Source organism: Castor canadensis, chromosome 2 (genome assembly GCF_047511655.1).
Source record: "Castor canadensis chromosome 2, mCasCan1.hap1v2, whole genome shotgun sequence".
NCBI lineage: Eukaryota > Metazoa > Chordata > Mammalia > Rodentia > Castoridae > Castor > Castor canadensis.
This window is the reverse complement of record NC_133387.1, coordinates 105,227,833-105,243,903: the sequence shown is the minus strand read 5'-3', so window position 1 is coordinate 105,243,903 and position 16,071 is coordinate 105,227,833. Positions and strand designations below refer to the sequence as shown.

At 55.3% G+C, this 16,071-nt stretch overlaps 1 protein-coding gene across 2 annotated transcripts; it reads right to left on the bottom strand.

The window, feature by feature from the left end:
- Positions 1 to 1,377: 1,377 nt before the first annotated feature.
- On the bottom strand, positions 1,378 to 15,499 carry Myo1g (myosin IG). Of its 2 annotated transcripts, XM_020163969.2 has the most exons (22): positions 15,293 to 15,499; positions 13,608 to 13,816; positions 13,386 to 13,479; positions 12,220 to 12,385; positions 11,949 to 12,002; positions 11,365 to 11,475; positions 11,007 to 11,123; positions 10,328 to 10,552; positions 10,085 to 10,230; positions 9,416 to 9,530; positions 9,127 to 9,297; positions 8,831 to 8,901; positions 7,928 to 8,002; positions 7,625 to 7,757; positions 6,544 to 6,710; positions 6,253 to 6,460; positions 4,993 to 5,216; positions 4,333 to 4,477; positions 3,642 to 3,746; positions 3,298 to 3,411; positions 1,735 to 1,889; positions 1,378 to 1,639 (listed from the first exon to the last, which is right to left on the bottom strand). In XM_020163969.2, the coding sequence occupies exons 1-22, from the start codon at positions 15,385 to 15,387 to the stop codon at positions 1,483 to 1,485; spliced, it is 3,057 nt and encodes a 1,018-aa protein (XP_020019558.1). In that variant the 5' UTR covers positions 15,388 to 15,499; the 3' UTR covers positions 1,378 to 1,482. The 2 variants fall into 2 exon arrangements, with proteins under 2 accessions (XP_020019558.1, XP_020019559.1); XM_020163970.2 differs by lacking the exon at positions 11,949 to 12,002.
- Between the last annotated feature and the right edge of the window lie 572 nt (positions 15,500 to 16,071).

The following is a 16,071-nucleotide window of genomic DNA, read 5'->3' as shown; positions in this document are numbered from 1 at the left end:
ATTGCTTTGGGAGGGATGTGCACAGCCCAGTCCAGAAGCTGCCAAAGACTCTAGGGGTTTGGTTACGTGGAAGTTTCCAGAGGTGCCGTAGAAGATGGTGGTGGGGGGTGGTGACTGTCAGCACTTGCAATGCCTGGACATGTCAGTCAAGAGCCCAGACAGTCTTGAGCCTTTCTAAGCTCATGACCAAAGGTCATAGTGACTGACGTCAGCCTCCGAACAAAAAGCAAGGATACCCTCTTAATGAATGTCCACAAAAAGGGGAAGTGAACAAACCCAGCATATTGTATATGCCTATAATTCCAGCTACTCAGAGGCTGAGGCAGAAGGATCACAAGTTGGAGGCCAGCATGGGCTACAGAGAAAGACCCTGGATCAAAATAAAATAATAAAAGGGGCTGAGGGGGTAAGGGACTGACAGGTGAGGGGTGATGGACTGAGGGGTGAGAGGTGAAGGGATGAGGGGTGAGGGACTGACAGGTGAGAGGTGAGGGGATGAGGGGTGAGGGACTGAGGGGATGAGGGGAGAGGGACGAGGGACTGAGAGGCGAGGGGCTGAGGGGGTGAAGGACTGAGGGGGTGAGGGAATGAGGGGTGGGGGTGAGGGGGTAAGAGACTGAGGGGTGAGGGGTGAGGGACTGAGGGGTGAGGGGGTAAGAGACTGAGGGGCCGAGGGAGTAAAAGGGATGAGAGGGGTGAGGGACTGACATGCTTGGGGTCTGGGGCTGAGAGACTGAGAAGTTGAGGGGGCTTGGGGCTTAGTGGGGACTGATGGTCACCAAGCTGCTGGCAGGAGTACGAACAGTTTGGAGAAGTTGGCTGGCTAGAGGCATTCAGATGGATGTCCACCCTGGCCTTCCTTTGCTGGTGAACCTGACTACCCGGCTCCATTGGCTCAGGGCTCCCTCCAGGGGAAGTCCTACGCTCAGATGACCACACCCAGCCTCCCACTTGGACAACTAGTGGCTGTGCCATGGCTGTCATGCACACATCCTATGTCAGCATGCTGGGCTGGGCTGTGCCCCAGGCGGGCTCCCCACGGCCTGCCTCTGGGATTCTAAGACTTCCCCAGAGCGGTAGGAACATGGCAAAAACTGTGGGTAGGGAAGGTCAGAGACAGGGTCCATTTTGGGTATGAGACCATTGGGAGCCCATGATAGGCAACCTGGGGCAACTCTTCCCCTCAGACTATGAGCTTCATGTCCAGTCTGTCCCTGGGCAGGGACCCTATGGCCCTGGTCTCGCCCCCTCCTCCCAGACTTCACCTCCAGTTCATATAACCCAACAGTGGGTGAGCAGAGGACATAGACCAAGACAGCAGGTGACACCTGCTTGGGTGGTCTAGTGCTTCCTCTAGATGGGCTAGATGGCCACTAGTTACAGCAGGCACAGACAAGTATCTTTATTGTGTGCTGCCCCGGCCATCCATGTGCCCAGGGCCAGCCAGGTATGCAGAAGTGCATGGAGCCAGAACAGGCTGGCTCAGTGGCTCGGCCATAGGAGGGTGAAGGCACCTCGGTTGCAGCGGAAATCGGGTTCGGGCTGCTCCGGCCTGGGCTCCACGGAGACAAGGCGGCGGGTACCACGCTGGCTCAGCTGGATGCAGTCGGAGACACGGACCTGCAGGGTTCGACCCTCCCTGGAGTAAGAGGAGTAGGAGATGGTTGGGGTGGGGGGATCAGGATGGCAGGGTTCCACATCCATGTGTCCCCAACCAGCCTCAGACAGACTCACCCTTGGAAGTGTGCAGCCAGCATGCCCACCAATTCGCCGATACGATTGTCCAGTGGCGGCTGGGAGCGGTGTAGACACACCACCAGGTCATCCTGGCCCCGGGCGTGCAGCACCACCAGCTGGTCCAGTCCACTGGTCACACTCAGCCCAGTCACCTGAGTAGGGGGAGCTGGAGTCAAGGGCACAGCAGGCCATCTCCTAGTGAGCTCTGCCCTTGGTAGTGGGTCAGCTCCAACATCCAGACTCCCCCCTTCCAACTCTGCCTTCCCGCTTTGGTCTCTGCTGACAGTGGGGGAGTGGAGGGCAGGGCATCATGCCTTTGGAGTTTCCGCTGTGATGGAAAATTCTAGACCCTTGCCATCTGATGCAGCAGCCCCTGCTCACTGGAATATGCTTTGGTGAGCAAAGAGCTGAGGTTTTAGATTTTTTATTTCACTTTGATAATATTTATTTATTTGTGGCGGCACTGTGGTTTGAACTCAGGACCTCACACTTGCTAGGCAGATGCTTTACCACTTGAGCCACTCTACCAGTTCTGTTTGGACTTTTTTTTTTCTGGTACTGGGGCTTGATCTCAGAGCCTACACCTTGCGCCACTCCATCAGCCCTTTTATTGTGTGATGGGCTTTTTGGAGACAGGTCTTGAGAACTATTTGCTCTGCCTGGATTCAAACTGAGATCCTCCTGATCTCTGCCTCCTGAGTAGCTAGGATTATAGGTGTGAGCCCGCCCGGAGAATTTTTCGTTTTTCTAATTTCACTTTGACAATATTTAAGTCACTTCACTGACATTCAGCTACTGTTAGCAGCCCTTCTATCCTGACAGGCCAGGACCCCCCAAAAGCATGAGAGACTTAGAGGTAACTCAGCCTTGATCCCTGCCTCAGGTTTCTACTCAAACTGTGGGAAAGAATTCCTGGGAGCTGGACACCAGTGGCTCACACCTGTAATCCTAGCTATGTGGGAGACTGAGATCAGGAGGATTGAGGTTTGAGGCCACCCTGGGCAAATAGTTTATGAAACCCCCATCTCAAAAATAATCAAGCAAAATTAGACTGGAGGTGTGGCTCGAGTGGAAGAAAGCCTGCCTTGCAAGCATGAAGCCCTGAATTCAAAATCCCATCCCACAAAAAAAAAAAAAAAGAACAAACTAAAGAACTCATGGGACCAGGGCCAGTGGCTCACACCTGTAATCCTCACTACTCAGGAGGCAGAGATCAGGAGGATCAAGATTCAAAGCCAGAAAGAGTAAATAGTTTGAGAGATCCTATCTTGAAAAAACCCAGCACAAAAAAGGCTCAAGTTGGGGGCACCCCATTTGGCTTGGGCACAGTGTAAGAGCATGGTGTGTGTGCGTGTGCATACGCGTATGTGCATGTGTGGATGACAAGGTAGCTGTGCCCATGTTGCTGATGAGGACAGACCTTCTGCCCCATGGTTTTCAGAGGGATGCCGCCATCCATTGCCTGGGTTTTAGGATGCTCTGGGACATCACAGGTAGGCAGTGTGTGTGGGCCCCCCAACACCCTGAGGCGGGTTCCCATCCCCCACACGTGGTACTCACCGCTTCCAGGGGCACAGCCCGCATCACCCGGTACTGCCGGCCAGGCTCCAGCTTGTAGAGAAACCGGTCTGTGAGCAGGAGGGCCCGGTCCCGGCTCTTTCGAAAGCGGTTCACCTGCAGGAGAGGTGACTGCATCCAGATCCGTAACATTTGTCCCCCTTCCTGGTCCCAACAGTCCCTATTTCCTCCCTTCCCTGGGTCCTTCTCCTTACTGACTGGCCTAGGCCTATGCTGACAGTTTCCAGGGTCTCAGAGGCAGAGTTGGGCCTTGGCTGGGATTATATCAGGTCTCTCCTGAGCCCCTCCAACCCATGCCCTCCACAGCCTCCAGAGCAGGTGCTAACCTTGCGGACATGGCCAGAGAAGAGCACAGCCTCAAAGCCATCCTTCTCCCGAAGTGCCTTGAGTCGCTCAGCAAACAGGACTGAAGCTGTGGAGTTGTCAGTTTCCTAAGAACAGATGGAGGGGAGGGCTCTCTTGGGATGGGGTCTAGGGTCACATGTGACTGATGGCAGCTCCCAGCAACTTGCCACAGCTATCCTTCACCTTGGGGAAACTGAGTCACTCTCAGTTTCTCTCTCAATTTATTCTCAGCCTCTGCTGCTCTATCCCAGGCCTGACTGTGTGTACCTCTGCAGAGAAGTCTCCAGAAGTCAGCAATGAATGGGTTAGGGGCCTGGCCCCTGTGCACAGAACCTATGGACTGGTACAACCTCAAGTCCCCAGACTCATACCCTTTACACCAGGCCCAGGAGAGGGCTAAAGGAGCCATGCAGAGATAGTGTATGTGTGTATAAGTGGGTGTGGGGGGGTGCACACATGTCCCTGACTGTACTGAACACATGAGGGTGACAGTAACTGCAAGAACATGGGATTCTTAGGGTTAGGGGCTGCTTGACAGATGAAACCCTTAAGCCTCCAAGGACTCAGACAAAAAGCCAGCCACCTCAAGATTGGACAGGACAGCTGATGAGGACAGTGTCAGCCATGAGCACCTCCTACCACCACTACCACATGGGCCTGCCCAACACTCACAGAGGACAGATAATCTCGGGCCCAGGCTCGCTGGCAGCCCCAGTCCTGGCGCAGCCCCTGCAGGGCCCCCATGGCAGCCACCTTAGCCTTGATCTGGACCATGTCTGAAGGAGGGATGTTCTTCACTAGCTGCCAGGCCCGCCACCTAGAAGAGGACAGCGGTAAGTCAGAGGATTCTGACCCATGTGTCTGTGCTCTCCCCAGCTCCTTCCCCAGGAAACCTGGTCCTCAATCTGATACTGGCTGTCCCTGGAGTCCCAGCTTCTGCCAGCCTCCCTAGCCTCAGCCCTAGGTGCCCATGCTTGTCTCTGACACCCCTGGCCACTCAGTACCTCCCCACTGTGAACATACACATTCTGAGTTCCTCCTCTTGGAGAATTCCTACTCAGCCTTCAAGGCCCCAATCCAATGCAGAGACTCCTACTCCCCAGCCTTGACTAGCCATTCTTCCCTCTGCAGGTCATAGCTAGCACTCGAATATCCAGCACAGTGCTGGGACAATCAGGGCTCTGCTGCTAACCATGGGATGTGACAGTCATCTAATGTGACTCAGTCCCATCTTCCTGCTTATCAAAGTCCTCACGGGGCTGGGATGATGGTTTTGGGTGTTCAGAGGACGCTGGCTGAGTGAGGAACGGCATAGTGGATGGAGGACAGTACCTGCAGAAGAGCATGTGGCAGGTGTCCTGGAAGGGCTGCAGCACAGCAGGGGGCGGTGGCCACTCGAGGTCACGGCCATAGAGGGGGGGCTGGCGTGCAGCCTGGAACCGTCGTTGCAGCTCAGCCAGGTGGGCTCGCACCTTGTGCCTCCGGAACCAGCGCATGATGGTGTAGATGGCTCGCAGCCTCCGGCAGTGCCACCTGGCTAGGGTGCCGCGCCATGCCTGGGCAGGCCAGGTGCGATGAGACGTAGGGTCAGGTTCAGCTCAGCCCTAAGTCTTTCCTGAGCACTCTGTCTTGTCTCCAGGGAGGCCAACCCATCCCCAGGCTCCCAGGGGCCATGACCAGCCGTAGGCTGGGGGCCTTATGGCTAGCTAGGTGGGGCGAGCCCTGCTCAAGGCTCGGTAGGCTCTCAAATAAGAAGAGCCCGCCTGTGAGAGGCTTCTAAAACTGGCGCTGCAAGCCGGGTGCCGGTGGCTCACGCCTGTAATTCTAGCTACTTCTGAGGCAGAGATCAAGAGGATTGAGGTTCAAAGCCAGCCCAGGCAAATAGTCTTTGAGCCCCCACCTCAAAAAATCCACCACAAAAAAGGGCTGGTGGAGTAGTTTGAGGTGTAGGTCTCGAGTTCAAGCCCCAGTATTGGAAAAAAAAAAAAAAAAAAAAAAGCCTGGCAGAGCCTCAAGACTGTGTGAGAAGAGGGGTGGAAAAAATAGAGGTGCCTTCTCCCCTAAAAGGGCACCTGACCACTCCTTGGTGACCCTAAGACAGAGAAATCAGAGGACCACCCCAGAATGTGACTGCCAGGACACAAACTAGATAGCCTACCAAGATGGTAACCAGGGACTCCCAGATTAAAAGGTACATGTGTACAAAGGGTAAGTCTTATAGCAATGTAAGGTCCATGGACTTTTTTTGAGGGGTGGTTGGGACTGGGATTTGAACTCAGGGCTCCACACTTGCAAAGCAGGTGCTCTACCGCTTGAGCCACACCTCCAGTCCATTTTGCTCTGGTTATTTTGGAGATGGGATCTCGAGAACTATTTGTCCAAAAATTAAAAAATAGAAAAAATAAATTAAAAAAAGAACTATTTGTCCAGGCTGGCCTTAAACTCCTGATCTCAGCCTCCCAAGTAGCTAAGATTATAATCATGAGTCACTGGCACATGGCGGGATGGACACCCCAAGTGGGATCTATGTTGATGCTTATCCTCACCACCCTGCTGGGTACCCCATCCTCCCTTCCCCTCCCCACCCTGCACCTTCTGCAGCAGCAGCACAATGATGGGGATGAGGCGGGCTCGACTCTGCTCCAGCGCGACCAGCGTCCGGGGCGAGCGGATGAACAGCTTGCTGTGGCCAAAGGCCACGTCCCCCTGCAGCCCGTGCTGCTCCAGGAGGGCGCTCACGGCTGCCTTGTCAGAGCCCAGCAGGTGGTTGGGCCACGTGTACTCACAGGTCATTTTGTACCTGCCAGCACAGGAGAGGGCAGTGGGGACCTGCCCTCAGGAGGGGGTGGGGAGGCCCACAGAGTGATGGCCCACTGCCTGTACCTGAGCAAGAACCGAGGGTAGGGCTGGCGAGAGGCAAAGCCAGCCCTGCGAACTCTCACATTCTCCAGCAGCCCCAGGTATGACACCTGGTGGCGACAGTGGCCTTCCTCCAGCCGTCCGGCCTCCTTGTCCTCGTTGGGCTTGATGCAGCGGACGTAGAAGGGCTCCTGTAGGGAGAGACAGATGGGGCTCAGGGACCCAAGCCCGTGGCTGCTGTGTGACCTCTTTTCCAGGCCCCCAAAAGCCCAGGTTCTGAGAGTTGGACTAAGGGAAGTCATTGCAGAACGAAGGCTCTGGTGACCGAACCAGGTTATAGCCCAGGAGAGAAAGGACAGACACCCACCTCCACCCTTCCTCTTTCTTTGGAGAGGGGCTGACATCTCTGGATGTTCTGGTTTTTTTTTTTTTTTTTTTTTTTTGGTGGTATAGGGGTTTGAAGTCAGAGCCTCATGCTTGGTACGCAGGCACTCTACCACTTGAGCCACTTGGCCAGCCCTTTTTTGTGTTGGGTATTTTTTTTTCTCTTGCAGTGCTGGGGTTTGAACTCAGGCTTGCACCTTGAGCCACTTCGCCAGCCCTCTTTTTGTGATGGGTTTTTTTGAGATAGGGTCTCTCGAACTATTTCCCCGGACAGGCTTCAAACCACAATCCTCCTGATTTCTGCCTCCTGAGTAGCTAGGATTACAGGCATGAACCACTGGCAACTGCTTTCTGGATATTCTGTTGTTAAACCCAGCCATGTCCCCCTGATTCCCTCTCTAACTTTGAACCTGAAGCTCTCCAAGAAAACTAGTGTCAGTTTCCTGCCCATGTGACTATCAACTAGGGACAACTCAAGCCCTCCACAGGACTTCCCAGCCTCTCCCACCAGGGAAGGGCTGGGTTCAAATTCTACCCTGTGCTCGGTGACTGATGGAGCCTGGCTCTGGATCCCCCACAGCTAAACTCTGCAGTGAGTGGCGCACCCACTGGGACAGATGGGGTTCAAGCAAACAGGACGAGAATGCCCCTCCATTATGTGCCCCTTCCAGGGCACAGAGAGAAAGATTTAGAAGGCCAGGGTCGGGGCGGGGGGGTGTACCTTGGAAGCCAGGTTTTCCACCAGGGCCACCATGGAGTTCTTGAAGAGTGTACCAGCTGTCAGGGGGCGCTTGGTCACCTCAGTGATGTCCTGCTGCCCATCTGGCCACATCGCTTGCAAGGTGGGATCCTTGCTGCAGACACAGACTGTATACCCAGCTGTCCTGTGGGGATGCAGCCCACCTACCCAGGGTAGCCCAGGAGCTACATGGCTTTGGTCTTGAACCTCAGGCTATCCATCTTTCAGTCAGGGGTCAAGAGTCCCCAAAGGCCCCAGCTCTGGCCCTCCAGCATCCACACTCACCTGTTGTATAGCAGTCGTTTGAAGTCCTGAAAGAGGGAGTCTCTGTTCTTGTCAATGAAGCCCTCTACAGAGTACCTGCCCAGGGTTGGGGCCAGTGAGGGGACCAGGGGCTGGGCTGCAGGTCTTCTCAAACACTGACAGCTCCTAGGAAGGTCTTGCTTCCTCCCACCTGTCTATGTTCTCATAGGTCAGACTCTTCCTCCCTCCTGCCCTCCTTTCATCTCATTCTCTTTCCTCGTCATTCTTTTGCGTCCTTCTGTCCTGGGAGCTGGGTGAAGCATGCTATGTGAAAAGGTCTTGCGAACTATTTGCCTGAGCTGGCTTCAAACTTTGATCCTCCTGATCTCTGGCTCCTGAATAGCTAGGATTACAGGCATGAGCCACCCGCGACCAGCTGGAGATGAGGGTCTTAAAAACAATTTGCTCAGGCTGGCCTTGAACCTTGACCTTCCTGATCTCAGCCTCCTGGGTAGCTAGGATTATAGGCATGAACCACTGGCACCCTGCTCTGACACGGGTGGGGTTTTTTTGGCAGTACTGGGGCTTGAACTCAGGGCCTTCACCTTAAGCCACTGCACCAGCCCTATTTTTGTGAAGGGTTTTTGAGATAGGATCTCAGAAACTATTTGCCTGGGTTGGCTTTGAACCATAATCCTCCTGACCTCTGCCTCCTGAGTAGCTAGGATTACAGGCATGAGCCATTGGCGCCTGGCTTTGACATGGGTATTTTTGAAAGCTCCCATATGAATGCCTCTAGGAATGGAGCCACTGGCCTGCACCTGTGCTTCTGGTGAGGGGCAAGGGACCTGGCTGTTCCTTCAGAGCACTCCTGCCCTGTGACATGTGCAAAGGTGCCCATGTGGGAACCCAGGATTGGTTGTGGGGATGAGGTTTGGGCCTTACGTGACATCTCCTGCATAGTGCTTGATCCTGAAGTCCCGTCCAAACTCCATGGTCTTGTCAGTAGGGCAGAGCTATGGGAGAGGCCAAGATCAAAACACAGAAGATGGGGGAAGGACTGTGATCTCTGTGAGGGGACCATCCTGCAGCCACCCTACCTGGGCAGAGGGACTTCCCCAGTGACCTCAATGGCACCAAGCTAGGTCCCACCAAAGCCCCAAGAGGCACAGGCTTTGAGACACCTCTGTGCCATATCCTAGCAAGCAGCCTTTGTGCCTACAGAGGAACAGGTGGAGCACCTGGCGGCTGGAGTAGTGCGGGTGGTGGCGGTGGTGCGTGTCCAGGGTCTGCAGGAAGATGCGGTCAGTGATGGGGCCCGCGGTGCTGCAGGCCTCGTCCAGTATAGCCAGGATACCTCGGTGGGGCCGCTCCACCAGCTCTACGATAGCCGCATTGTTGAAGTATTCGACCTGGGAGGCAGCCAGCAGGGAGGCTCCTGAAACCATCCTGGCAGCGGCAGCCACCTCCCCTGCTCAGTGCTGGCCAGGCCTGTCCCCTGCCACCCCCCAGCAGTATCAGGGTGCTTACGCTCTGCCAGGTGATGCCCTCTCGTTCGTACTCCTCCTGCTCCTGTTTCAGGATGAGTCGGATGAAGAGCTGCTGCAGTTTCTCGTTGCAATAGTTGATGCAGAACTGTTCGAAGCTGGGGGTGATGGGGCCTTCAGAGGAGCTCTCGCTCCCAGGAGGGGAATGGGGATGAGTGGCTGCCCTTCCCCCAACACCTCTCTCTGCACTAGGACACCTTGGGGCTTTGCTGTGGGTTCTGTGCTCCCACCCCATGTATACGTTCTGGGGTGAACTTAGGATTCACCACTGGGAGAAGTGAACCCCAAAATGTTGCCTTCTACACAGGGTGCACAGACAAGGCTGACTGGATGGGTATGAGCTTTGGGGCCTGGGGACCAGTCAGAGAATCCAGAGCTTTTTCTTTTTGCAGTTACTGGGGTTTGAGCCACTCCACCAGCCAAAGGGCTGGTTTCTTTGTATGTGTGTATGTTGGGTATCTTCAAGATAGGGTCTGGCTATTTGCTTGGGCTGGCTTTGAACCACACTCCTCCTGATCCCTGACATCTGAGTAGCTAGGATTACAAACACAAGTCACCAGTGCCCAGTGTGAGAATCCAGATCAGAGTTGCAGTGACCACACTGGTTGGAGGCGAGGATCAGAGGGGGAATGCAATTGGCTGGGCTGCCCACCTATTGACAGGGAACACCTCAAAGCCATAGATGTCCAGCACACCAATGACTGTGTCCTTGCCGTCGCGCCGAGGGTCTCGGTCCCTGGCTTCCATGATACCATTGATTCTGTCCACTACCCACTCAAACAGCCGCTGGTACACTGCCTGGAATGGACATGACATTGTCACTTTCTTGCTGCTACCAGTTTGGCCTCCCCTATAGAGGCTCCCTGGGATCCCTCTCCAACCACAACAGGAATACCTTGGCACAGGCATCCCTGGCATAGCTGGCCTCGGCCACAGTGTGGCCTTTCTCTATGAGCTCTCGGCCACCTGAGGCCACAGTGCGGGCCAGCAGGGAACGGAGCACGAGGTCCTGAGGCGTGGCTGTCAGCTCTGCCACGTGGCCCACCAGCGTCTCCTCGGCCACAGCTATGCCTCCCTTCTGTGGCCCATCTTCCTCTGTTTCTACAAACTCAATGTTTCCCTGGCAACAAGGGGATAATGAACAGTGCAGGCTCCATCTTCTCAAGGAAGGGAGAAGGAAGGGAGGCAGGGGATGTGGATGCGGGGACCTAGAAAGCATGTCACTAGACCACAGACACAGCCATAGCATTCTAAAGCCTTCTGTAAGGACTCTCACCCTGGGACTTACTTCCCGTGCCTCTCAAGGGAGGATAGGCGCCAAGGAACAGCTCCACCACCACGGCACCAAGTGTACTCCATGTGTGTTCCATGCTCGGCTGTCACTCATGGCACTGCAGATTGGGATCCTGGCTCTTGACCAGGTACCCACTGAACTTATTGCCAGCCCCTCAGCCTCAGTCATGGGGGAACCACAGCTTTGACTTTGCTGGGATAGCTCAGAAGTCCAGTCCTCATCCCTGGCTGCTCCTAGCGGGACACCCTTGTGGGGAGGTGGCCCTCCCAACCAGGCTCACCAGGTGCAATATAGCAGCCAGGATGCGATGTACAGAATCCACCTCCTCAGGACTGAAGCCGATGACCTTCATGGCCTCGGTCACTGCCCGATGGCTCTTCTCATCACTGTCCATGGACTGGAGGAGAGGGAGTTCACCATCCTCACCAGTGTGGGCCCAGGACACCTGGCCTCCCTAGACACAGAGTCCTCCATCCCAGGCTCACCCTGCTCCTTCCTGAGCTATTTTCCCTCTACTCTCTGTACTCACCTGAGCTGTTGACACCTCTCTGGCCTGAACCAATTGCTGCCCATTCCCTGCCCCCAATCCCAGGACCCTGGAGCTAAGCCCGCTTGAGCCCTGAGCTCCTTGCACTCACGTTGTGCACACCCATATTGAGCCCAGCTCCTTGGCGTGTGAAATTATACAGAGCAGGGTTTCTCTCCAGGTGCAGTCCTTGCAGCTCCTGGTCCTCACTGCCCCTAAGCAACTGCAAGACACAAATGTTCCTTAGTTAGGCCACTGAGCTCCAAGGACCCTCCTTTATCCCTCCCTACCCTTCACAGAGGCACAGAGGACACACAGACATATTGTTCCTTCCAGCCTTGAACCAACAGACACAGAGGAAATTCAGGGGTGTATGAACAGTTCCCATGTGCCAGGAGGGAGGTGGAGCTCAGAGCCCATGGAGACACTGCACATATCCCACAGTGCTCTGACATTCTTGGGGTATGAGATGTTGGGGACACCCTGCCTCCATTCTCCAGGAATGGTGTGTGGGGCTAGGCCTGCCTGATGGTTGGGATGGGTTGGTGGGTGGGGGGTGAGGACACTGGCTAGGGACAGTTAGAGTAGAATACAATAACAAGGGAGGGGTGGAAGGTGGGCTCAGCCTGCTCCCCTCCCCTCCCCTTCCCTGTTCATTCTCTCCCTCCAGTCACCTTCCTACCTACAGAGGCTTACCTGGTAGAAGGCATGGAAGTTCCTCTCACCCACATGCTGCTTGAGGACCCTAGACTGAGGTAAGAGAGGCAGCTGGACTCCAGCCTGGCCATCTGAGTATTCCCAAGTACAGGGGAGGCTGGGGTTTGGAGTGCCCGGGCCCATGGGGACACTAAGAAGGGCCACAGAGAGGACCCGGCTTTCCTAACTTGCAATGTCACGGTCAGTATGTTCCCAGCCCCTTGGGCCCCCAGGCCTGGGAAAGAAGGATCCCCTCAGCCCACTTGCCCACCTTCTCCAGCAGGTAGCTGTGGATGTGCCCTCCAACAGGATCCCCCTTGAAGTCAAAGTTGATGTCCATGTACTTGCCGAAGCGGCTCGAGTTGTGATTACGGTTGGTGCGGGCATTGCCGAAGGCCTCCAGTACACAGGTGGACTTGAGTAGAACATCCTTGACCCTGTGGACAGACAGGTTGGGGCTGAAGGCAAAGACCCTCCCATCTGTGAACAGCACCCTGCCTGAGTCTTCCCTACAGGAGTCATAGCATCTCAAGATGGGCCAGGGAGCTGGCTGAGGGGGACCAAGGATACCACCTTGCCAGTGCTGCTGACAATCGCTTGGCTTCTGGCCAGTCTTGCTGGTGCTGCACACTGTCTGTGCAGCTCAGAGCTCAGGACAGGTGCTCAGCAAACACTATTCTTTGTTTCTTGTGCCCTCCCCTACCCCATCCACTCAGTGCAGTCTGGGGGAGGTGGAGGCAGAGCTGGTCTGCCCAGGTCCTACAAGGTAGGCAGTGGTGCTGGCCACATTTGCTGGGGAACTAACATTACTGGGGTCCCTCTGACCCCATCCCTCAGCATCACTATAGGAAGAGTCGGCCTCAGATACAGGAAGGTGCTTGTGGAACACCTCTGAGGGGAGGCAGAGCTGCAGGTGGGCTGTAACCCAGACTGACAAGGCTGCCAAATTCTCCAGGCTTCTGGGGATATCCTTGCCTTGTCCTGAGCCATTTCTGGTATCTTCTATAACTCTCCACACTCAACTGTTAACCCCACCACCTTTGCAGCTAACAGCTTACACAGCTTGGTTGGGTCTTGCCCCCCCTTCCCCCCCACCTTTTTTTTTTTTTTTGGTGGTACTTAGCCATTCCACCAGCCCTTTTTTTGGTGATGGTTTTTTTTGAGATAGGGTCTCACAAAATGTTTGCCCTGGCTGGCTTTGAACCATGATCCACCTGCTGCCTCCTAAATAGCTAGGATTACAGGTGTGAGCCACAGGTGCCTGACCCCACCTTCCAACCCACATTTGAGAGGACCTTGTCCCAGCTATGCCTCAGGATGTGAGAAGTGACCTGGGATCTTCCTGACTGAACTTGGCCCGAGCTTGGCTCCAGCTCCCATATCTTGCTTCCCCTCAGCATAAAGGTACCTGCCCTGATGGAACCCAAAGGTGCTCACCTCTCCACCTCTGCCCTCTGGCTAGGATTGGTGACCGCTGCGATGTACTGCATGATGTGCTTGCTGGCTTCTGTTTTCCCCGCGCCACTCTCCCCTGCGGGGAAGACGGACAGGAGATAGCAGAATCTGCAGGCTGTACCCTTAGCCCAGCGCTCGTCTCCACCCGCACCCCGGATCATGGGAGAAACTCACTTGTAAATGAGTCATGGTTTAGGGAGTTACCTGAGATGACAATGCAGGTGTCCCTGGCTCTACGCTTCATGGCATTGTAGGCGGCATTGGCCACAGCATAGAGGTGGGGTGGCCGCTCATAGAGCTCACGACCTTGATACCTGGCGATGGCCTCGGGACCGTATAAGGGGAGCTCCTGGTACGGGTTCACGGACACTAGCACTTCGCCAATGTAGGTGTAGATACGGTCCTTTTCAAACCTGGACACAGGGCAAGGTCTCAGCTTTACGGCCATGTATAGCCAGTGTCCCCACCAGGAAGGGCTGAGCATAGGGAAGGGAGAGGGGGGTTGTGGTTTGAGTCCCTCTGGGGCCATCCCGGGTGAGCTGAGTCATGCAAAGCTGTGCCCTGCCATGGTGTAGAGTGTAGGGTCCTGTACTGCTCTCTACAGGGGTGCTGGGGTCCCAGGAGCCAGTGACCATTCATCCTGCAAAGGGAACCAACTTGTGCCAGGCACAGCAGGGTCAAAACTGGCTCTTGCAGGGCAGTTGGGTTAATGCTGTTGAGAGGAAGGGGCTCCATAGGAGGGGAGGGTGGTGCCTCAGCTGTTTCCTGTGTCAGGGCCCAGGGCGGGAACTAGAGACGGAAGGGGATCCGCCCTACCCCACCCAGACCTTAGGGAGGGGCTGGAGCCTCAGTGCCTGCGCCTGCTGTTTGCTGTCTCTCTGTCCCCAGCCATGGCCATGCCCCTCTCCCAACTTCCCTACCCTGCCCTTCATATATGAAGTCACCAGTGGGAGCCTGAACCTCTCTTGGCTTGTCTACCCTTGGGAGGAGAAGTGGCCCACCTGCTCCTTTGCTCAATTCCCCTTGGTGTGTGGGACCCGCCCTTCCCCAGGCAGCCCTGTCGGGGTTCCTCTTCCTCTGCCACCTCTGACATGGGCGCTCCCTGGGGCTCAACTCTCACCCTCCTGCAAGCCTGCAAGCCGTGTGGCCTGGGCCTTACGGTCCTCTCCAGACTCAGTGTTACAGGCAGACAAAAGGAGCCCAAAGCAGTGAACTCATGTCCTGCCTAGCCCTCTCCTGGAGTCAGGATCATAGCCTCTTTGCCTCTGTGTTTAGTGGGGCTCCTGGTCCCCAAGACTCCCCCAGGGAGTTTCCCAGCACAGAGCAAACCTGCTTGGCAGGCAGGCATTGAGACAGCTGTATACAAGGCCACCTGGTGTGCTGTGCCCCCCAGCTCTGGTGCTCCTTCCTGCCTTTTGTCTACCCTCCTCAGCAGCAACGTGGGCTCCAATGTCAACTCTACCAGTCAAGTCCTGTGACACCTCACGAATCCCCGAGGAGCATCATCTCACTGTGTTAAAATTGTTTGGCTTGCCCACTTCATGGTCCCCACATGAGATGCAAGGGAGAGATCAGGGACAAGGACAGGGGCAGGAGAGCACAGCTCCTGGCCCTAGTGCCTTTGCTTGTCTGTCCCAGGAGACTCATGCTCCAGTTCTATCACTGGAAAGGGCAATGAGCATTTGAGTGGTTTGGGAGGTGGAAGAGGGCAGCTCCAGCCCTGAAGGGGGATCACTTTCTGGGTGGCCACTATCTACCTCCTGGGGCATGCTTTGTGTTTGCCCCTGTCCTCTTCATGATGGGGACCAATGTGCCTCAGGTTAGTGAGCAGGAGAGGTGGAGGTGCGGGAGGAAAGACGCTCAGTGTCCCCTTCCATTCCCGAGCCTACCTGAGCCGAAGGTTCTTCATGAATTCCTCCATGGTCACTTGGTCTAAGAGCACAAAGTCAGGCTTGCCATACTCGGGGCCTTCCTCATCCTCCATCCTGCCCACTGCAAACACCCAGGCCAGGAGCCCTGACCTTTCTTTCTGTACAAGAAGCAGAGGGGAGGGGAGGCCAGGGGAGGCCCAGCCCCAGCCAGACTCCTCCTGCAGCTCTGCGGTGAAGTAGGAAGTGGGTTCTGGCCCTGGGAGGGCAGCCCTGCGCCTTTGCTGCTCCCTCCCCAGGGGTGCTCGCTTGCTGCTTCCTGCTGCCTGAACCCAAGAGAGCCTGTGCAGAAGGGTCCTCCCTGCTCTGGAGGGACCCTTGCTGGCCTTCTCAAAAGAGCTAGGCCACCCTCATGCAGGGCAGACACCAGAGTCACCCGTGGAACTTTTTTAGTATTTATTTGTTTGTTTGTTTGTTTGTTTATTTTTGGAACTGGAGTTTGAACTCAGGGCCTCCACCTTGAGCTATTCCACTAGACCTTTTATTGTCCTAGGGTCTTGCAAACTATTTGTTGAGGCTGACTTCAAACTATAATATTCCTGATCTCTGCTTCCTGAGTAGCTGGGATTACAGGCAGGAGCCATCAGCGCCTGGCTAAAGAAAGATTTCTTGACTTGGTCTGGTTACCCAGCTGGAGGTGTCTGTCATATTAGAAGTCAACAGTAGTTGAATTTTATCAAGTGAACATTATACCTTAACAAAAAATGGAAAAGGGTACTGATTCCCAGGTCTTTGGGACT

Bases quoted from the DNA above. Each gene is read 5' to 3' on its own strand.
- Myo1g (XM_020163969.2), bottom strand. From the start codon at position 15,387: ATGGAGGATGAGGAAGGCCCCGAGTATGGCAAGCCTGACTTTGTGCTC. The intron at 11,124-11,364 runs GTGAGTGCAAGG...CCTCTCCTCCAG, and splicing joins TCAATATGGGTGTGCACAAC to TCCATGGACAGTGATGAGAA. The intron at 9,531-10,084 runs GTGGGCAGCCCA...CATCACCCCCAG, and splicing joins GAGGTGTTCCCTGTCAATAG to CTTCGAACAGTTCTGCATCA.